At 41.9% G+C, this 23,142-nt stretch overlaps 1 protein-coding gene across 1 annotated transcript in view; it reads right to left on the bottom strand.

Annotated features, from left to right (window-relative positions):
* ADAMTS12 (ADAM metallopeptidase with thrombospondin type 1 motif 12) overlaps nucleotides 1-23,142 on the bottom strand; it is a 378,709-nt gene that overhangs the window by 42,452 nt on the left and 313,115 nt on the right. Inside the window, exons 19-20 of the mRNA XM_060009627.1 lie at nucleotides 19,492-20,610; nucleotides 9,421-9,573 (exon numbers count right to left, since the gene is read on the bottom strand). Of these exons, the coding sequence (XP_059865610.1) occupies nucleotides 9,421-9,573; nucleotides 19,492-20,610 (1,272 nt within the window). The remainder of the gene's footprint in view (nucleotides 1-9,420; nucleotides 9,574-19,491; nucleotides 20,611-23,142) is intronic.

The following is a 23,142-nucleotide window of genomic DNA, read 5'->3' as shown; positions in this document are numbered from 1 at the left end:
ATGGCAATACAATTCTACCTCAAGGTACAAGAAACATCTCAAATGAACACCCTAACCTTACACCTAGAGCAATTAGAGAAAGAACAAAAAACCCCCAAAGTTCGCAAAAGGAAAGAAATCGTAAAGATCAGATCAGAAATAAATGAAGGAAACAATAGCAAAGATCAACAAAACTAAAAGCTGGTTCTTTGAGAAGATAAACAAAATTGATAAACCATTACCCAGACTCATCAAGAAAAAGAGGGAGAAGACTCAAATCAATAGAATTAGAAATGAAAAAGGAGAAGTAACAACTGACACTACAGAAATACAAAGGATCATGAGAGATTACTACAAGCAACTATATGCCAATAAAATGGACAACCTGGAAGAAATGCACAAATTCTTAGAAAAGCACAACCTTCCAAGACTGAGCCAGGAAGAAAGAGAAAATATAAACAGACGAATCAAAAGCACTGAAATTGAAAATGTGAATAAAAGTCTTCCAACAAACAAAAGCCCAGGACCAGATGGCTTGCCAGGTGAATTCTATCAAACATTTAGAGAAGAGATAACACCTATCCTTCTCAAACTCTTCCAAAATATGGCAGAGGGAGGAACACTTCCAAACTCAATCTACGAGGCCACCATCACCCTGATACCAAAACCAGACAAAGATGTCACAAAGAAAGAAAACTACAGGCCAATATCACTGAAGAACATAGATGCAAAAATCCTCAACAAAATACTAGCAAACAGAATCCAACAGCACATTAAAAGGATCATACACCATGATCAAGTAGGGTTTATTCCAGGAATGCAAGGATTCTTCAATATACGCAAATCAATCAATGTGATAAACCATGTTAACAAATTGGAGAAAAACCATATGATCACCTCATAGATGCAGAAAAAGCTTTTGACAAAATTCAACACCCATTTATGATTTAAAAAAACCCTCCTGAAAGCAGGCATAGAGGGAACTTACCTCAATGTAATAAAGGCCATATATGACAAAACCACAGCCAACATCACTCTCAATGATGAAAAATGGAAACCATTTCCACTAAGATCAGGAACAAGACAAGGTTGTCCACTCTCACCATTATTATTCAATATAGTTTTGGAAGTTTTAGCCACAGCAATCAGAGAAGAAAAAGAAATAAATGGAATCCAAATCGGAAAAGAAGAAGTAAAGCTGTCACTGTTTGCAGATGACATGATACTATACATAGAGAATCCTAAAGATTCTACCAGAAAACTATGAGAGCTAATCAATGAATTTGGTAAAGTAGAAGGATACAAAATTAATGCACAGAAACCTCTTGCATTCCTATACACTAATGATGAAAAATCTGAAAGAGAAATTAAGGAAACACTCTCATTTACCATTGCAACAAAAAGAATAAAATACCTAGGAGAAAACCTACCTAAGGAGACAAAAGACCTGTATGCAGAAAACTATAAGACACTCATGAAAGAAATTAAAGATGATACAAATAGATGGAGAGATATACCATGTCCTTGGATTGGAAGAATCAACATTGTGAAATGTCTATACTACCCAAAGCAATCTACAGAGTCAATGCAATCCCTATCATATGACCAATGGCATTTTTCACAGAACTAGAACAAAAAATTTCACAACTTGTGTGGAAACACAAAGACCCCGAATAGCCAAAGCAATCTTGAGAAAGAAAAACGTAGCTGGAGGAATCAGGTTCCCAGACTTCATACTATACTACAAAGCTACAGTAATAAAGACAGTATGGTACTGGCACAAAAACAGAAATATAGATCAATGGAACAGGATAGAAAGCCCAGAGATAACCCCACACACATATGTTTACCCTATTTTTGATAAAGGAGGCAAGAATATACAATGGAGAAAAGACAGCCTCTTCAGTAAGTGGTGCTGGGAAAACTGGACAGCTACATGTAAAAGAATGAAATTAGAACACTCCCTAACACCATACACAAAAATAAACTCCAAATGGATTAAAGACTTAAATGTAAGGCCAGACACTATAAAACTCTTAGAGGAAAACATAGGCAGAATGCTCTATGACATAAATCACAGCAAAATCCTTTTCAAACCACCTCCTAAAGAAATGGATATAGGGCTTCCCTGGTGGCGCAGTGGTTGAGAGTCTGTCTGCCAATGCAGGGGACACGGGTTTGTGCCCCGGTCCGGGAAGATTCCACATGCCACGGAGCGGCTGGGCCCGTGAGCCATAGCTGCTGAACCTGCACGTCCGGAGCCTGTGCTACTCAACGGGAGAGGCCACAACAGTGAGAGGCCTGGGTACAGAAAAAAAAAAAAAGAAAGAAAGAGATGGATATAAAAACAAAAATAAACAAATGGGATCTAATGAAACTTAAAAGCTTTTGCACAGCAAAGGAAACCATAAACAAGACCAAAAGACAACCCTCAGAATGGGAGAAAATATTTGCAAGTGAAGCAACTGACAAAGGATTAACCTCCAAAACTTACAAGCAGCTCATGCAACCCAATATCAAAAAAACAAACAACCCAATCCAAAAATGGGCAGAAGACCAAAATAGACATTTCTCCAAAGAAGATATACAGATTGCCAACAAACACATGAAAGAATGCTCAACATCACTAATCATTAGAAAAATTCAAATCAAAATTACAATGAGGTATCACCTCACACCAGTCAGAATGGCCATCATCAAAAAAGCTACAAACAATAAATGCTGGAGAGGGTGTGGAGAAAAGGGAACCCTCTTGCACTGCTGGTAGGAATGTAAATTGATACAGCCACTATGGAGAACAGTATGGAGGTTCCTTAAAAAACTAAAAATAGAACTACCATACGACCCAGCAATCCCACTACTGGGCATATACTCTGAGGAAACCATAATTCAAAAAGAGTCATGTACCACAATGTTCATTGCAGCTCTATTTACAATAGCCAGGATATGGAAGCAACCTAAGTGTCCATCAGCAGATGAACGGATAAAGAAGATGTGGACATATATACAATAGAATATTACTCAGCCATAAAAAGAAACGAAATTTAGTTATTTGTAGTGAGGTGTATGGACCTAGAGTCTGTCATACAGAGTGAAGTTAAAGCAGAAAGAGAAAAACAAATACCGTATGCTCATACATATATATGGTATCTAGAAAAAAAAAAAGCGTTCTGATGAACCTAGGGGCAGGACAGGAATAAAGACGCAGACGTAGAGAATGGACTTGAGGACATGGGGAGGGGGAAAGGTAAGCTGTGACGAAGTAAGAGAGTGGCATGGAGTTATATACACTACCAAATGTAAAATAGCTAGTGGGAAGCAGCCGCACTGCACAGGGAGATCATCTTGGTGCTTTGTGACCGCCTAGAGGGGTGGGATAGGGAGGTGGGAGGGAGATGCAAGAGGGAGGAAATATGGGGATATATGTATATGTATAGTTGATTCATTTTGTTATAAGGCAGAAACTAACACACCATTGTAAAGCAATTATACTCCAATAAAGATGTTAAAAAATAAAATAAAATCAGCCACAGAACAAATGCAGAAGCATGCTAATAATTTCCACACAAAGCAGCCATTTGTCTGACAAACAGATTTCCAGGAAATAATCCATGGTTAAAACAAGAGGGCTCTTTATTAGGAAGAGGAATTTTCTAAGACATAAGTGTACAATGGGGTTTTGTTTTCTTATTTTTCATTTGTTGCTACTATCTGTTATTCCTAGATTTTTGAAATTTGCATTACCTTTTTGTCAAAGAGTACATTCACATTCAGTGGGAAATGAAGTTTATTAATATGGTGAAGTAAATAATAAGGGAAGATACGAAATCTGTAACTCTTCTGTTTCATTTTCAGAAGGGCCTCTGATTCAGTTAGCAGGAGTGAAGTGGCAGGATATAACTGTTTTGCCTTTGTTTGCTGAATGCCAATTATCATATTCATTTTCTTATTGCCCTAAAGGAGGGTTATTTGTATTCAAGTTTTCCTAACCTGGAGTCTGTGGACCAGACTGAGGACAGGAGCCAGACTGAGGAGAATGGAAAGACTGGCTAATGCCCAGTTGTGTCCAAACAGGCCTAACCATTTTCTGCTTCTCACACCAGTCTGTTTAACTGATGTGATCAGCAAACCAGACTGAGTTAGAAAGAAAATTCCTCTTAGCTTACAGGAGCCCCTGGCAGAGAGAAAATGAAATCACAACCATTTCTTCCTTGTGTTGATTCTGATTTATGGAGTCATCCTGACACACTTTCCACGTTAGACTGCTACCAACTGTTCAGATGAGTATAATAAAGTTAACCAACGTGGGATTGGGAGGTCAGCAGATGGCATTCAAGTACGACCCTGACACCAAGTGGCTACGTGACTTTACCTGTCTAAGCCTCTGTTTCTCCATCGGTATTAAAAGGAGGATAAGCTGGATGGTTAACTTCTCCCAGCATTCTAGAGTGATATGTGTCTGGGATCACTGGACTTGCATTCTGCTTTGATTTCAGAATACTTTCTTGCTCTCCAAGTACTAAACCAGGATATGGAAATAACTCTTTTCTGTTCCTTTCCTTATGTTAAACAGATTCACAAGACCCTTAAGATCAAATAATTCATTCCAAAATTCTGTGTTGAACAGCACCCAAATTCATCTGTCCGTCTTCCCCCCACCCCATTCCCACTTCACTTCCTCCCTGTTATTGGGCACTTAACTATATTCCAGCTCCTGTATCCCAATCTAGCAGAAGGAAGAAGTCATGTAATGAGTAGAAGTCATAAAGATTATATGTCAAAAGTCGTTCATGATCTAGTGAGGGAACAAAGGAGGAGGCGGTCAACTTCACCTGAAGAAGCCAGGCAGGGCTTGAATAGAGGAGCCAAAGCTTGAGCTGAATCATGTAAGATGAGTAGATGCTCACTCAGCAGGCAAAATAGCGCAGGGGACATTCAAAGCGGGGGTAATGGCATATACGGGTGCAGTGCCATGAAGCAATAAGGCTTGTTCAGGAACATGTCCATCAGAATGCTAGAGCAGCGGGAAGGGGTGGACAAAGAGAGATGGGCAGGGGCCATGATAGGGCCTCACGGTCTGGACATCAGTCCTCAGCTAGAGTCGTCTTGACTTCATGCTTTCTGTGGTCCTAAAGGTTTCCATTTGATTGCTGTTCTTTTCTCTACTTGTGGATTCCTTCATCTAAAACACTTGGGGCTTCCAAGAGTGGGTAACAGTTTAGATGTACAACAAAGTATATCAAGAGAAAATAAATGCAGTGATTTTGAGTGTATTATTCACCTTCCAGCTGGTCAGTTTTTGCTTTCTGGGCACAAACGCTCCCCTATAACGTGCAGTTCTGTTTTGACTTTTGCACATCGGGCTTTGATGTATGTTTCTGGGAACACGTTATGTATGAGAGTCAGGGACTGTATTTAGCAAGACGGGGCTCTTTCTCTATTTTATTCATTTGTAAAAGTTCAGATCTAAAAAAAAGGTAGCACTGAATATTATGAAACTCAAGGCCATAAGAAATGGCTGCCACTTGTATTTTCCAAAAAAAAGCTACAGGTAATAAGGTCAGCTACTGCTAAAATAAAATTGCAACATTACCTAGGTGGGAAGACAGGGCATTCCAAGGAAACGTAAAAATCTTTGATTCATTTCAGAAATAATCAAGATCTGTCAGACTTAACTACAAAAAGTTATTATCATTCTAAGAAAGATAATAAAGTTTACAAAACTGCAGGAGGTACAGGCAAAATGTTCAATCAGGAAGTGTGTGGGGCTGTGAGGATGCATAGCTTTGGTTTCAAACCCAGGTGAAGGTTTTTCAAGTTCATCTTTGTCACTTACAGCATTTCTTCCAGCACAAGAATCACTTCTTTTCTTATGCAAATTTTAATGTTCTGTAATTGGCATGTGTCTTACAACTGATGTACATATTTACTGTGTAGTGTCTCCTTTCTTTCTGAAAGGCTGTCATTAAATTGATGACCCATCCCCCAGTTGACGGTTTCTCAGAACTGAGAGTATTAGTACTAGCTGATCATGTGTTAGTGACTTAAACTCTCCAAGCCTTCATTTCCTCAGTGGGAATTATAAAGAAGGTCATTTATTGGATAAAAATAAAACTGTTTACCTAGAATTCTTGTGCGGTGTCGGGCACTTGGTGATATTTGGCGAGTGCCAGGAGGCAAGGTAGGTCAAGTCCTCCAAAGCTCATGGTTCACCTTGTCTGCTTAGTCCTGGGGAGTGGAGACCTGATGGACGGACAGGACTTACTCCACTGCCACCTTTCCACAACACCCCTGCCCCAAGTCCAGGAAGCCAGAAGTTAGCAAACGCCTGAGAACTACTCCTAACCTTTACCCAGAGCTCAAAGTTTGCCCAAGGCTTCATCTGAACAGTCTTTTACCATTTACAAAGTTGTTGCACACACACTCTTTTGATCTGTACAACTTTATGAGATTAGTAGACGCCATAGGATCCACTTCATTTCTTTAGAATACTGAAGCTCCTAAGAGGTTGGAAGAGAGGACCAGCGTTCTATGCTGGTGACAAAGTGGAGCTGCCAACCCAGATGTGTCTGATCCCGGGCCCAGTGCTGCTTCCAGGATTCAATTCTGCAGAACTGCGTTTTCTCAGGTACACCTCGGGGACAAACGTGAGGACTATGCCCTGGAATTTGTTTCAGACAGATCAATGCATGAAGAAGAAGAAGCCATTCCAAAAAAAAAAAAAACAACTTCTAGACTTTTTAAAGGTAAAGATCTGAATGTACAGGCTCATTGCACTGCCACATGTATGAGAAAATGTCCACAGCAGTTGCGTCAGGGCTCCATCATGGAGATGAGTGGTGCTCGGAACAGAAGCCCGTTAAACAGCTACAATTCAGCCAGCAGTGGGGAGTTGCTGCTGAGTAACCCGGGGTCTCTGGTGTGATCCCTGCGGGTTCAAGGGAGGCTGCAGAAGACCCTTAGTCCTACAAGATTAAAGTGCCTCTGGACGGGGCAGTGGTCAGTGGGATAATGCAGAAAGATTCACGATCAAATTAGAATTCTTCCCTCGGAGAAAGTATTTGTGAAAAGGTAAACCATCAAGTTGGCAGAATCTAAACCCTCTGGATAGTTAAAGGCAAAACCAGGGGGTCTATTTTCCTACTCTAGGGTTTGGACGTTGGCCACTGAGTAAGTTTAAGAGTCCCGGTAGAACAGTGAAACTGAGGAGGCCTTCAAATCTTTCCTAGTGTATGATTTGGACTTTAGACATGCATATGAACTGGTTAATAACGTGGTAGTCCAAAAGCTGTATCATTCAGTCACCAAAAATTTGAGATAAAATTTAAATCAACATTCCTAGGAAAAATGGAAGTCATGTATTCAATGTCCCCAATGATAGAAAAAACAGAAGTCAGGGCAATTGACTATCAGTAGTTAAACAGTGTCTTTGACATAAGGTTTATCTATTATCCTGAGAGAGGAGATATTTTCCTTACTGATAGGAATGGAGTAACTTTGAGGGTCTGAGTTTAGATGGGTGGTTACCACATTCTGGAAGAACTTGGTGATGTGTCAGAGACAGCTTCTACAAAACACCAGGAGTCTACAGGGGTTAATAAATACATCTACAAGCCTCCCGGCCATGAGAGAGAAGAGACCCAGAGACAGACACGGAAGGGATGAGCTGGCAGAGCAGGGCTTTCTTTAGGGGGTCTGACCCCAGAGAATAGCTACCGGATCTCCCATGCAGGCTTTTATCTCAGCTAGAATTCCTAGAATTTTACAGTGGAGGGACCTTTTTAAAAGTGTGAGCTATTTCACACATCTGTCCTTTCTATGAGCCATGTAATTTCCAAGGAAAGGATTAGTCCCAGTGATGGGAAAGTGGAAGTTCAGGACTTGGTCAACATTTGGCAAGGTCAGGGATAGAAATGTTGCTTGAGATTCTTCTGGATATGGAAGAGAACTTGTAGCCAGACATTTAGTCCTTTTTTGATCTTGAGTTTGTTATGAGTTGGAAGAGAAAGAAAAAAGAACCAGCATTTGTTCCTGAAAGAAAAATGGTATGAAAACAGAAAAAGGGAGGTTGGCAGGCATCAAAGAAATGCGTGGTGATTTTCTCAGGGAGTCGCACTACTTTCTCTCTCTTGCCAAAGATCAGAGCCTTTCTTTGGGAAAAGGGGCCTAATGCAGATAAATGACATTCCACACTCCTGTCTGTCAGATAAGTCTGCCAGGAGAACCAGAGACATCCAGTGGGACACCTCATGGCCCTGCTTGTCTGGGGACGTGAGCTTTCTACAAGATGAGGGCGCTAACCATCTAGAGGGGATGACAGCCTCCCCACATTTCTGGGTAGCTCTTTTCCCTTCTGTGTCAAGGCCATCAAGGGAAACTGGCTCCCCAGAGAGAAGACAGGAGCCTGCAGGGTGTCTTACAGGTGGGTGCACTTCACAAACAGAAGGTGTAGGCACAGCTCATACCTCGCACCCCTTCTGCCAAGCAGCTCTTAACCCCACCTCTGACCAATGTCTCTACGACCTGGCTGCATCTGTATCCCCCAGGGGCCGGCTCAGCCCCATCAGGGTGACAGGCAGGTCGGGCCTGATTGGTGCCCAGAAGAACCTGGGCAAGCCTGACTAATCCTAAAACCTGATAAAGCCTTTCACGAGGGACTATGCAGGCAGCACAGAAAAATGAGTAACCACAGCTGGATTAGCAAGGACAGGAAAATTGCACTTCTGAAAGATCAATATAGGGCATACACTTTTGTTTTGTTTTGTTTTTTGCGGTACGCGGGCCTCTCACTGTTGTGGCCTCTCCCGTTGTGGAGCACAGGCTCCGGACGCGCAGGCTCAGCGGCCATGGCTCACGGGCCCAGCCGCTCCGCGGCATGTGTGATCTTCCCAGACCGGGGCACGAACCCGTGTCCCCTGCATCGGCAGGCGGACTCTCAACCACTGCGCCACCAGGGAAGCCCAGGACATACACTTTTGAAGACCAAATGTGTCTTTATGTTTCCGTTTTCTTTTCATTTTGAGTCTGACAGATTCAATGTTATACTTGCTTTGTGAGCAGCTGCTGAACGATGATTTAATTACACTTGTGCTAATGTATCATTATTAATCATAATGCTAAACTTAAGCAATTTAGAAATAGTGTTGCATGCTGGACAAGCAATTCATTACACAAATTAATTTTTTTTTTTCTCAGTTTATCTGGTAAGGGAAGACAGGCAGATACAAACTTGTGGGCTACTGAAAACTGTTTGTTCTCAGGCTATTGTGTAACTTGAAGCAGGCCTATGGTAACACCTGATTTACGCATTCACCAGTTTATCAAAGCAAAGGGCAGAAGGGAGGCAGGAAGGGAGGAAGGAAACCTGCTTTAGCAAATGACCTCGTATAAGTCCCTCCCCGCCCCCCGACACCCCTAACACTGCTGAGCCTGATCGGTTACCTTGCTCCAGTTTCCCACTTTCCAGCCAGCGCAGGGACGGAGGTGGTACCTCTTAGCAGGGTCAGGCCTCTGCAGGGCAGTGCAGTCGGAATCCACTTGGGTGCTGCACTGCGCGCTCCGCCAGTAGGCCCCCAGGCCACATGTAGTGGAACACTGCCGGGGGTTCGGGGTGGAGGGGAGGAGAGAGAAGAGGCTCAGGGCCGCTTTCTCAGACACACCCCACCCCACCCTGGAGTCGGGGGGGTGGGGTCCTCAATCTCGGCTACTCACTAAAATGGCCTGCAGAGCTTTTGAACAAACCAGCGCTGAGGCTCCAACCCCAAATAATCTGAACGCCTGTGGGTAGGGCTCAGGCAGGAGTATTTAAGAAACAAATCCCAGGTGATTCTAATAAGCAGCCAGGCTTGCAAATCCCTGATTTGTCTGTGGGAGGAAAACCCAGTGCAAATAGAGATGTGCTTCCCTTTAAAAAGTATCCTGGTGGATAGACCTAGAGGCTGTCATACAGAGTGAAGTAAGTCAGAAAGAGAAAAACAAATACCGTATGCTACCCCATACATATGGAACATATAAAAAAAAATGGTCATGAAGAACCTAGGGGCAAGCCGGGAATAAAGACACAGACCTACTAGAGAATGGACTTGAGGATATGGGGAGGGGGAAGGGTAAGCTGGGACAAAGCAAGAGAGACGCATGGAATATATACACTACAAAACGTAAAATAGATAGCTAGTGGGAAGCAGCCGCATAGCACAGGGAGATCAGCTCGGTGCTGTGACCGCCTGGACGGGTGGGATAGGGAGGGTGGGAGGGAGGGAGACGCAAGAGGGAAGAGATATGGGAACATATGTATATGTATAACTGATTCACTTTGTTATAAAGCAGAAACTAACACACCCTTGTAAAGCAATTATACTCCAATAAAGATGTTAAAAAAAAAAAGTATCCTGGTGTGAAGGCCTGGGGAAGGGGGTGAGCTGCAGGCATACTGCCGCATTTCACCAATGCTGCTCATAGAAAGGGAAGAGCAGAAAATAGCCTCGGTCAACATTTTTTCACCTGGCTCATTTATGGAGGTCAACTCTTCTCCTTAAAATTCTTTAGGATTGGATTTGAATCTCTCATAAGTTCCTAGCTTTTTTCCTCTGTACTATATTATGTGTGTATATATATGATATACATATATATACACACATTAGAGATAATAACAGCTGAAGTGAATAGATTGATTGCACTAGTGGCCCAATTGTTCACACCCGTGCTCTTTCCAATGGACTTCACAGCTCCTCTCATCATATGGTGGAATGTATTTCCCCAGCTGCTGAATCAGGACTGTTCTTGCAACTTTCTTTTGCCAAGAAATTGCAGTGGGTGCCGTTGTGTCAGTTCTCAAGAGGCCTTGCTTGTTCTGGTTCTCTCTTGGACCCTCGTCTCTGCCATGAGAATAAAACTGGGCTAGCCTGCTGGAGGATGAGAGATCATGTGAAACCCAGCTGGGTGACCCAGCCGAGCCCATTTCAGACCAGCCAGCCTTCAGCTGACCCTTCAGCAAATGCATGACAAGCCAAGCTGAGGTCAGCTAAGCTCAGCCCGGGTCCGCAGATACTCCTAGCTGACCCAGAAACTCATGGACCAAAATTAATGTTTACTGAGATTTTGTGGTTGGTTGTTATATAGTGTTATTGTGGCAATGGACAACTGATACAACTACACAACAGGTACCTTTCCTATGTTTTCTCTAACCTCTGAGACTCAGGATACAATTATAATTCTGCAGTTGACTAATTGTGCAATCTTTCGCAGTTTCCTAACTTCCCTAACATGTGAAACTGTTGATAACACTAAGACCTCATTTATTAAGTTGCTGTGAGAACAACAGAGGTAATTCACACACAAAGTGAGTGCTCTACAAATGTTACCTATTAAACATAGCATACCTGCAAGGTCAGCGTTATGAGTCCCACTTTCCAGATTTCCGGGGCCCAGAGAGCTTAGCCGTCATGCTTAAGGTCACACAGACAGTACAACGTTAATTTCACATTACGACATGGAGAAAAACATGACGTTTGCCCCAAACCCAGGACAGGAGCTAGTGAGACCAAATTCCCAGGCTACTGATGACCCTGGTACATCACAAGTGATGTCTACAGTTCTTTGTACCATATTTATGTTGTAAATAAACACATGTCTCTGGAGCTCTGAATCTAGTCCTGTTAGATTCAGATGTTGTGAGTAGACATTTGTTTAATTCCTTTTTGACAATTTCTATTTAGACAGCAAATGAGTCCAAAGGTGAAGCTGACAGGAGGATGTGGTGGAATGCAGTAAGCAAAAGGGGATTCCACTGATTGTCTCTTTAGTTAGTTTCAAATTAGGAGTGCAGCGGGGGGTGGGGTGGGGTGGTCAGAGAAGAGAGGAGGACCCTAAGGAGGCAGAAGGGACAATCTGCTTGTTCTGGGAACTTTCTCCCTCGTTACAGCTAGTGACCCTGTGACAACCGATTTACCAGGTCAAGGAGCAGGTTTGGGGGTGGTCAGAACTGGAAATGATGTGCAGCGCTACATCAGAATCCTGCGAAAACTGCTGTGAAAGGCTGCGGAAAATTTTACTGTCACTTCCATTTACAGGACTGCACAGCATTTCACTGACTGGCCCAAGGGATCCGACTGAATGATGAGGCAATTTGATGAGAGGTGACCTTCTGTCAAAATGAGATCCACACCCATGCATACTGTGAAGCACCTACATTTTCTGTCTTATAAACAGATATCAAAGCCAATGCTTACTGAGTACTTCCTATGTGCCTGACACTCTCCTACATATAGTTATTCCTTTTATCTCATAACAATCTTATGAATCAGGCATCGTCATCATCCTCATTTTAAAGATGAGGAAATGGGTGCAGTGAGAACATAGTTATTAAATGATGGAGCCAATACTCAAACCCAGAACATCTGCTTTCTAGATTTATGTCTATTTACAGTGTTAACTCGGTTTTTATATCAATTCTTTAGTAATTTTCAAAATCACAGGTAGTTAGAGGAACATGCTGTGTATGCTGGGGGACATGAACACCCCTTCAACACAGGACAGACAGGGGGGACACACAGAGAGAAATTTCAGATCCAATGCTAAGGAACTTTAGAAATGACAATACTTCCAATCTTAAAGAGCAGGAAAGGCTTTATGGAAGAAGAAGCTCAAAGCTTGATACTGAAGCACAGGTAGAACGTAAAAGGACAGAGGACAAAGAGAAGGAAGTTCCAGGCAGAGGAAACAGCATAAACAAAGGCATTGAACTGAGATGAGCAGAAGGTTTAGTGGAAACTGAGTAGTTTCGATTTGGTGAAGCTTACGAAGGATGACGTCATAGGAGGCAGTATGTTGAAAGCGGAATTATTCGAGGACCTGAAGGCTGTTGGATATTAGAGTGGATTTTATCTGGTACGTAATGGAGAGACATTAATGATTTGTGATCAGGCGTTTGGAATGATTAGAAAATTCCGCTCAGAAGAGTAATATGGCAGTCTTACATCTCTCGTGACGATGCATGGAAAGCATTGGCGAGGGGAGAGATTGGAAGTGCCCAGACCAGCAAAGGTAAAGGGAAGAGTCCTAGCGTTCTCCATTCTTAACTATTGGGGCACTATTGGTATTTTGGACTTCCCTCAATGTCACAGGACCCTCATTGTCTTTGGCTCTCAGACACTGAATGCTGGTAGCAGCCCCCATCCCCCATCATTGTAACAAACGAAACCATCCCTACTCTTTTCCAGATGCCTCCCACTGTTAGATTGGAAACTCCTGAGCCTAAACTGACAAGAAACGAAGAGGAGATGACAGAAATGATGAGATGACACAGACGTGAAAAACTGTTAGGGTTTTTCTAGTAGGACAAGGGAAGACTGATACAAGTGGTGATCCTGGGGTTCCGAAGGGGTGGTGACTGAGGGGCCAGCGATGCCATTATAGGGAGGGACAATCCTAAAGAAGCAACTTCAGATACGGGTAGAATAAAAAATCAGGGGAGGGTGGGAAACTCAAAACCCAAAGTTTTCATTCTGAATCCTGATCCTCTCAGACAGTTCTGTGTATTAAACATTTTGTCTCAAAAGATGCAGAAAGGGAGCAGGCCCCAAGCCCTGTCATGAAGGGGACTCCTGCCAAACGTGGAACTCTGTTCTTGTAATATCCTTGTAGCTTTACAAACCTCTGCAATCTGGGCCAATTCCCCCTTTCCAGCCAAACTGCCTAGAATTAATAGCTCTCAATGGCTCCACCACGGTTGCCAAATTTTTGGTGAGCTATGATGTATTCAATAAGAGACTTTATTTCTGTCAAAGTCAAAGATATGACATGAGATAGAATTAATTTTTGTATCTTGATCAAAATCAAAATGCATCCGTTAACCTCTGGGCTCAAACAGTCATCAGGTTGATAGGTACGTTTATTTAGGTTTAGTTTATTTGGATATAGTAACTTCTCGTTAGATCAATTAACATTTATCAATTAATTCACATGTATTAAATATCCTCAGGACAAATGCATTAAAACACATTTACATAAGAGTATGGGAAAGGAAACTAATTTCTGGGTCATCCTAAAGCTACTTTTTTTTTTTTTTTTTGGCGGTACTCAGGCCTCTCACTGCTGTGACCTCTCCCGTTGCGGAGCACAGGCTCCGGACGCGCAGGCTCAGTGGCCATGGCTCACGGGCCCAGCCGCTCCGCGGCATGCAGGATCCTCCCGGACCGGGGCACGAACCCGTGTCCCCTGCATCGGCAGGAAGACTCTCAACCACTGCGCCACCAGGGAAGTCCCTAAAGCTACTTTTTAATGAAACTTTTGTATGAATTTGTGGACTGAGAAGAGCTGTCCATCTTTATTAACAGTCCTAATGTGGGGACTGTCCCATCTGAGAACTGTGATAGCCTCCAAAAGGGTCTCTCCTTTGGGCTGCACTTTGGTGTCTCCTTCCATCTCAACACTATAAATGTTCTCCCCAAAGTCACCAGTGCCCTTCTAATTGTAAGATCCATTAGGCCCACTGTCAGTCTTCATGTCCCTAGACGTCTGTGGCACCATATTTCTTGATTTAAGCCTTAAATATTAGACTGTTCCTTACCAGTCTTTCACATGGAATCTCATTGTCAGCCAGCTCCTTAAAATGTTGGTGTTTTCCAGTGTCCCAACCCTGGACCACTCTTTGCGGCCTACAGGCTGTGCTTGGGTGACCTCATTCACTTCCAAGGTTCTAACTTCTACCTATCGATCATGGCTACCAAATTTTATATCCAGTTTTCACCTCTCTCAAGAACCTCAGACCCATACACACAAACATCTGCTGGTTATCCTTTGGATATCCCACAGGTCTTATCAACTAAACTTGATCTGAAACTAAACTCATCATCCTTCCTTTCTCTGTCTCTTTTGAAACTTACTCTTTCCATACATTGTACTATATCTCAGTTTATAGGAACATCACCTAACAGACACCCAAGATTCCAACAGAAGAGTCATGACAGACTCCTCCTCTCCTCTCTCCTCTTCATACCACACATTCAATTCCCCACAAAATCCTGCTGATTTTAAGTTCTCAGTGACTTGTGAATTTATCTTCCCTTCTTCATCCCAAGCATTCTTTTTTTTAAAGCTTGTCATTTTATTTATTTACTTTTTTACATCTCTATTGGAGTATAATTGCTTTACAATGGTGTGTTAGTTTCTGCTTTATAACAAAGTGAATCAGTTATACATATACATATGTTCCCATATCTCTTCCCTCTTGCATCCCCCTCCCTCCCACCTTCCCTATCCCACCCGTCCAGGTGGTCACAAAGGACCGAGCTGATCTCCCTGTGCTATGCGGCTGCTTCCCACTAGCTAGCTACCTCACGTTTGGTAGTGTATATATGTCCATGCCTCTCTCTCGCTTTGTCACAGCTTACCCTTCCCCCTCCCCATATCCTCAAGTCCATTCTCTAGTAGGTCTGTGTCTTTATTCCTGTCTTACCACTAGGTTCTTCATGACATTTTTTTTTCTTAAATTCCATATATATGTGTTAGCATACGGTATATGTCTTTCTCTTTCTGACTTACTTCACTCTGTATGACAGACTCTAGGTCTATCCACCTCATTACAAATAGCTCAATTTCGTTTCTTTTTATGGCTGAGTAATATTCCATTGTATATATGTGCCACATCTTCTTTATCCATTCATCTGATGATGGACACTTAGGTTGTTTCCATCTCTGGGCTATTGTAAACAGAGTTGCAATGAACATTTTGGTACATGATGCTTTTTGAATTATGGTTTTCTCAGGGTATATGCCCAGTAGTGGGATTGCTGGGTCATATGGTAGTTCTATTTGTAGTTTTTAAGGAACCTCCATACTGTCTCTCACCACTCTTATTCAACATAGTTTTGGAAGTTTTAGCCACAGCAATCAGAGAAGAAAAGGAAATAAAAGGAATCCAAATCGGAAAAGAAGAAGTAAAGCTGTCACTGTTTGCAGATGACATGATACTATACACAGAGAATCCTAAAGATGCTACCAGAAAACTACTAGAGCTAATCAATGAATTTGGTAAAGTAGCAGGATACAAAATTAATGCACAGAAATCTCTGGCATTCCTATACACTAATGATGAAAAATCTGAAAGTGAAATCAAGAAAACACTCCCATTTACCATTGCAATAAAAAGAATAAAATATCTAGGAATAAACCTACCTAAGGAGACAAAAGACCTGTATGCAGAAAATTATAAGACACTGATGAAAGAAATTAAAGATGATACAAATAGATGGAGAGATATACCATGTTCTTGGATTGGAAGAATCAACATTGTGAAAATGACTCTACTACCCAAAGCAATCTACAGATTCAATGCAATCCCTATCAAACTACCACTGGCATTTTTCACAGAACTAGAACAAAAAATTTCACAATTTATATGGAAACACAAAAGACCCCGAATAGCCAAAGCAACCTTGAGAACGAAAAACAGAGTTGGAGGAATCAGGCTCCCTGACTTCAGACTATACTACAAAGCTACAGTAATCCAGACAGTATGGTACTGGCACAAAAACATCCCAAGCATTCTTGTCCTAGTTCTCATTCCTCATCTGGACTACATCTGGACTCATCAAATCCCTCGTCCTCACTGCTTCCAGAATGAGCTACCTAATACACACAGTGGGCCATGTCATTCAGTGTTAGAGACTGCTAGATACTCACTACAATCCTTTTTCCTCTTCTTCCTGGGTATACAATTAGATTACATTTTCCATCCACCTTGCTATTTGGTTTGGTCATATGACTGAGTTCTAGACAATGGAATGTGAGCAGAATTGATAAGTGCCCCTTCTAGGCTTGGCCCATAAAACCTCCCATGGGAGTGCCTCTGTGCTCTTTTCCCTTTCTGACTGTGGCTAGGATCGTGACCCCAGGGCAAATTTGAAGACAGGAGGATGGCAGAGCCATTTTCAGACTGGATTCCCAGCATCATTTTCTACTACCACCATTGCAGACATGGAATCACCTTGTATTATTATGCTGAGTGAGAAATCAATTTCTGGTGAACCATAACTTGTTTGGCTCTATTTGTTAACAACAGCCTAGCCTCTGTGTGTGTGTGTGATTTCTAATTACATACACATACTGTACACATGTCATTCATACTTTATTCTGATACTGATCCCATATATATGCCTTTTATCATCTACACTTTCACACTCTGTTTGACCTAGCTTGTATTCTTCTCAAGGCTCACAGGGTCTTTAATGGTAGATACTTTCAGACTTCATCTCCATTGGCTAATTAACAAAATCCTACAAATTAACTAAGTAGCCTCAGTTTCCATAACTTGTTCTTTTTGTCTTTGAGTATGGACACACTGTCCAGACTGCTTTCCTGGATGCAGAACAATAAGACTATTTATCTGTCCTTAAGGGATGCCCCAAGCTTTTGGAAAGGAAGATACCTTTGGGTGGTACTACTTAAAAGGATATCATTCATAAAACCTAAACAGAACATTTGTATTTCAAAATATCTAGGCTGAACCCACTGCAGTGACATTATAGGCACCATTTGCCCCTGTGAACTCAAAAGTAACCATGGAGCCCTCAATGTTATTTTAAGTACCTTCTTGTGAACTATGTGATTTTTCTCATCTGTCTACCCAGGGTCACCACATAAATGGCATTGTTTTTATGTCATATGACCAAAGAAGAAACAAAAATAGCAGAAGGTAGAGGGACTGGTGATGTTTTCTGATTTGCAAAGCAATGGATCATAGGCTATGAAGTCTGTCTGCTTGGGTTCAAATCCCTGCTGTGTCACTCATGAATGTGTGTGATTCTGGCTAGCTACTTCACCATTCAGTTCCAGTTTCCTTATCTCTACAATGGGGGGCAATATTACCAATCTCCTTGGGCTGTGGTGAGGATTCACGCATTCATATAAATGCATGTGAATTAGCATAAAATCATGCTATAAAGCATGGCACACACTTGATAGATGTTCATTGTCAACATCCTCCTCATCATTAAGAGCCCATTAGGACTTTCCTAATGGAAAGAAACCTGACTAAAATGTCAGGGATCATGAGACCAACTCCTCTCCTTTTTTTCAACAAATTGGATTACTCTTAAGCATGAAAATCTTTTCTCCTCCTGAACCTGGATTCTTTACTTCCAAATGGGGATAATAAGATGCCCCTCCATTGACAGAAAATGAAATGAATGTGATTTCACTTTAGAACTTAAAGTAAATCAATGTGAAACATAGTTCAAATGCAAACAAAAAATTTTGGAAGTTTGAATATACCTATTTTTTTTTGCCACTATAGTCAATTTCAGGACCAATGATGCTGATTAATTCATACAAAAGAATTTTATATAGCTAAATTGCCGATTCGTACTGAAATTCACTAGAGAGACAGCAGATAAGAGCAGAAAGTTTTAGAAGATTCATCATCCAACGGACATGTCCATAGACAAGTTACTTACCTGTTAAAAATCTTAGTTTTTCTCTACATAAATTGGTATAAACAAGACCCTACCTACTCCCCAGGACTGTCAAAAAGAGAAAATAGTAGACTACATATGGAAGTGGTTTGGAAATTAACATGCTTCATAAATGAAATATATTGTTATTTTATATTAGCTGTTAACACTTCTTTTTAGCTAGAGAGATGAGTCATGCATTGTCATCAAAAATGCTGAATGACATCAACATGTGATCATTTTGCCACAAAGTCCTCTTTTGCATTGTCAAGTTATTTTTAACAAGTTCAAATACTGTGCATTTGAAATTCAAGTGGGTGAGAAATGATTTTGATGCTTCAGAGGATGTAATTAGTTCTAGAAATGAACAAACAAATATCTAGCCAAATTCCTCAAACCCGAAAACAGGGACCAACACTTTGTCATCATGTTTATTTTCTTCTTCCTCTGTCTTCTAATCCTTTTAATAAGCCAAAAAGAATTTTTTTTAATGCAGGCAAACACTGAGTCCAAAAAGAAAAGAAATGCTTGATACAGTGAGCTATAGAATTCTTTTAAAGAAATTTGTCTTAAATTTCCATTCCAATTGTGATTGCTTGACAGGTTTAAACCAGAGTCTCAACACTGGCTTTCTGAATGAAATATGAACCCATGTCCTTCCAGTGGTCCCTCTTCACAACATCATTACAATTTGTAGCTGGAAGGGACACTGGAGAGGAGCGGTGATCTACACTAGTTCCACTGTTCTGTAGATCAAAAGCAGGCTCAGAGAGACAGACTGAATTCTCCACTGTCACACAGCTGGCTAACTCAGGTCTCCTGATTTAGTTCTAGGTTCTTTTCACTCTCACTACATTTTTTCTCCTTCCCTGGATTTTTTTTTTCTTTCATTTTTGGAGCTAAGGAGGTGAAGAGGGAGGTGAGGGCATGGACCTGATTGCTTCACTTTTTTGTACATTAGACTATGTTTTACACAAGTCTATTTTGAAATCTGCACAGGAATGCAACACCCCTAGCTAATTTCCATATAGAATCAGGCCTGGGTAAGAAATAGAACTCTTACCTCGCTCCAGTTTCCAACAGTCCAGTACACAGGGCTGCGGCCCGTGGAGAGCTGCTTGTAATCCGAGGCATTCAGCAAAAACCCTTCAGCAATCAGACTGGTTGCGTCTTCCTCCGTCAGGACTGGTCCGGAACTCTGTGTTAGATTCATGTTGCTTGGAAGTTCTTGGGGGTGATGGTTTACTGGCTTTTCTGAGTATGCTGGCTGGTGGTCTCCTCCTGGAGGGAGTGGAGTGTTAGCTGGCTTTTCAGTGACCATCCCCTCAGCTCTGGGTGCACCATTTTTGAGAGTGGTGGGCCTTTGGCTGGGCACCAGTCCTTCCGACACTGTGCTGAAGGGTGGCCACAGGGATGCCCCTCTAAGATAAGGTGTTGGTGGAGGTCCAAGTGGCATTTCTGTACTTCTTTCCACTGGAGCATCACTTCCAGGTACTCTGATCTGGGTCCATGTCACAGAGTTGTTCTCATCTTTGTTCTCAGGTTGTTCACGGTCTTCCCCTGAGCCACTGTGAATATCCATTTCTGGCTCTTTGGTCAAGGGATTATAAAATGGAGTCACCTGCCATGTCACAGGATTGCTGGAGGTTGACAAATCAGAACCACTCATTGTTGTGACTACAAGGTCTCCCTCTGAGATAGGACCAGTGTCTGGACTGGAGACATTCTCTTCATTTGGCTGGGTACTCAAAGACCAGGAATTGAGGATGGGATGGGAAGTACTTCCAGTGGAAATGACATAATGGGAGTCCAGTTCAGTTTGGGTTGAACTATTCTGCCACTGTTTCCCATCCAGGTCTCCTTCTTTGGAGGCTGTGGTAGGACCAGGGCTGTGAATCGTCAGAGCACTTGTGCTCATAGGCTCAGGCACTGTGGGCGTAGTCAGCATCCTAGGACTGGGTGTAGTTGGAGGGATGGGCTTGAAGGGGTCAGTTGTTGGTAGCTTTTTCCCATTGGAAATTGTGCCTCTGTTGGGTTTTAGAATTCTCCGGCTAGATGGGCACTGCTGGAGACCACATAGAGCTCGGCTATTGGGTTTCCTTGTCACGTCGCAGGGCTCATTGTGGTTCTTGGCACACGTGACACTGCGAATCCGCACTCCGCCACCACAGGAAACAGAACACTGGGAAAGAGAGACAGCTGTTAGTCTAGTTTGGTGGAAAGATGTGTTGGTTCTCATGCTAAGGTTTATGGCAAATCAGGACAGGCCCAGTAGAAACTGACCTGTGCAGCTAAAATCGTTCTCTATCTTTGTATAAGGTTTCTGTGCAATTTTAGTTTCCCATGGAAATATGTATCTCCGGGAGACCACCTAAGGCTCAGGACTAACCATTTACCCTTCACAAACTGAAAATGCAAACCACGAAATAGTAAAACTGAAGTCTCTCTGGGCTATGACTGTTGGATAGTAGATCCACAAAGAGTGCAATGATTTAAACGGATCACCTAATTCTTTTAAAAAGATAGTAATATTATATTCCCTAGGGTTTGATGCTATTAAATTAATGTAAACTGTTTACGTTTTTTTGGGAATCTATTAATTTAATGATATGAGCCTTTCCCTTTATATCCATATAGCCACATAGCTTCACTCAGGCATCCTAAGCTCCATTTTCTTGCCTGTGTCAGATGGACTCAGATTAAAAACTAGACAATAACATACTCACACATGTATACAGATCCAGGACCTTTTATGAAATTTAAAGATGGGTAGTTAACCAAAGGTGGGGAGATACCATTTCCAAAGAGTTAGGGGAGTCCTGTAGCATGGTGCTGATACACACATGGACGCCGTGGCAGGTCCCCCTCCCTAGTGGTCCCTCCAGGCTCTGTAGGGCACAGGCAGCTAGATTGCCTTCCGGGGAAATCTAACAAGACAGTTATTTCTCAGGATTCATGGTAAAGACTATGTCATCAGTCTTAGCAGCTGCAAACCACACATAGTTGCTACCTAACACTAAATTTCTTGATATTTTGAAAAAAATCTGTAGTTTTACCAAACTGCTCCATTTTTAGCCTTCCTTTCCAATGACATTTTAAGTTAACCACCAAATATTGGTTCTTGGACTGTCCAGGAGTCTGTGCTGACTGTTTCGCATTCGTCTGTCTTACATCTCTGACCCTAAAGTAGGTTTCTTGAAGATGGGGACTACATAATGTTTCCTGGATTTCAAAGGGCTTCAAAGCCATTATTCTGTGTGATACCCTGTGAATATGAGCCCTGCGAGATTTATAGGGCTGTGAGATTTACAAGGCTGTAATTATTATTCCATCTCTTACAAGAGAGGAAGCTGACACCCAGGAACCTGCCTGAAAGGCTGTAAGTCAGTGGCAGAGTAAGAATTAGATTAATTCCATGCCCCTCCCCACCGACCAAAAAAAAAACCTAGCACAGCACAGTGGAAAGCAGTTTGTCTACTGAATTTACTTATTGACTTAACCAAACTTTTGATTTCTGAAAACTTACCCAAAGGCAGAAACTGTTTCTTATCCATAACTGAATTCCAGGATAGTTCTTGGGATACAATGATCACTTACTACATATTTATTACATGACTGTTCTACTTGGAAAATAATCAGGAATGGGAAAATTCTTCTCCCTGTGAACTTATGCATTTTTCAGCTTGAATTTCTTGCCTTCTCAAGTCCTGTTTTCAATTTCCTTTCTATTGGAAAATAACTTCCCCCTTTATTTTGCTCCAATCCAGCATAATCACTCACTGATGTATGATAGCTCTGTTGAAATCAGCATCTTTGAAAAGCAGGAGAGACACGTGAGCACAGAAGACTGTGCAGCTCAGGGAATGTTCAACTGCAGGTTTGGGGTCAACCAATAAAGCTGTGAGTTTAAGATGTCAACAAACACTCAAATGCCCAGCTCTAAGACTGAACTTCCAAGTTCTGATATAATAATATTAATCTTTGGTGGGAACAGTGCTTCATGGACCAAGAAATGCACACTTATTTCCAACCAAGTGGAGACTACCAGCTAAAGCTCTCAGAGCCCAGCAGTGAGGAAATGGTTTCTTCCAGCACTTTCCATGACTCACTTCATTTTGGAGCCTGGGACAGGCAGGCTGGGGGTATTTATTTTCCTGGCTTACTACAATATTTCTGCTCTTCTTGTGTATGAAGACACTTATACTCCATCCATTTTAGTCATCCTGAGTCACTTCTCCACTTGTTACATTCTGATCCCATCTCCTAGGGTTTTCAAATCTCCACTTTGTAAAAATGTATAAGTCTAACCAAATAATCCTCCATGTATGTCTGAACATATTTCCACGATGGCAACCTCAGGTAGGCTCTGATCCAGAGGTGATTCATAAATGAGGTCCCTGCTAGCACTAACGCCAACTATTCTCAACTGCAGGTGTATTCTGCTTTGGGTTTTCTTTCCAAGAAATGTCAGAGTAGACACAGCTCATAGTAGGAAACTCTTTGATTTTTCTTTTCTTTCTTTTCATTCCCTTTTGTTTATTTTGATTTGCAATGCCCCTAATACCCACAGACTTTCCTGTACAACTTTACAAGCATTTCTAAAAATCCAAAAATATATGGGTGTGTGCCCTCCATCCCACGTTGAACTATGAAGTAAAAGAGCTATAAAACCTGTAAGAAATAGCTTAAAGCCCTCAAGCCCATTATGAACTCC

Source organism: Delphinus delphis, chromosome 3, assembly GCF_949987515.2.
Source record: "Delphinus delphis chromosome 3, mDelDel1.2, whole genome shotgun sequence".
Taxonomy (NCBI): Eukaryota; Metazoa; Chordata; class Mammalia; order Artiodactyla; family Delphinidae; genus Delphinus; species Delphinus delphis.
The sequence above is the reverse complement of the archived record's forward strand: the minus strand, read 5'-3'. Positions and strand labels throughout refer to the sequence as shown.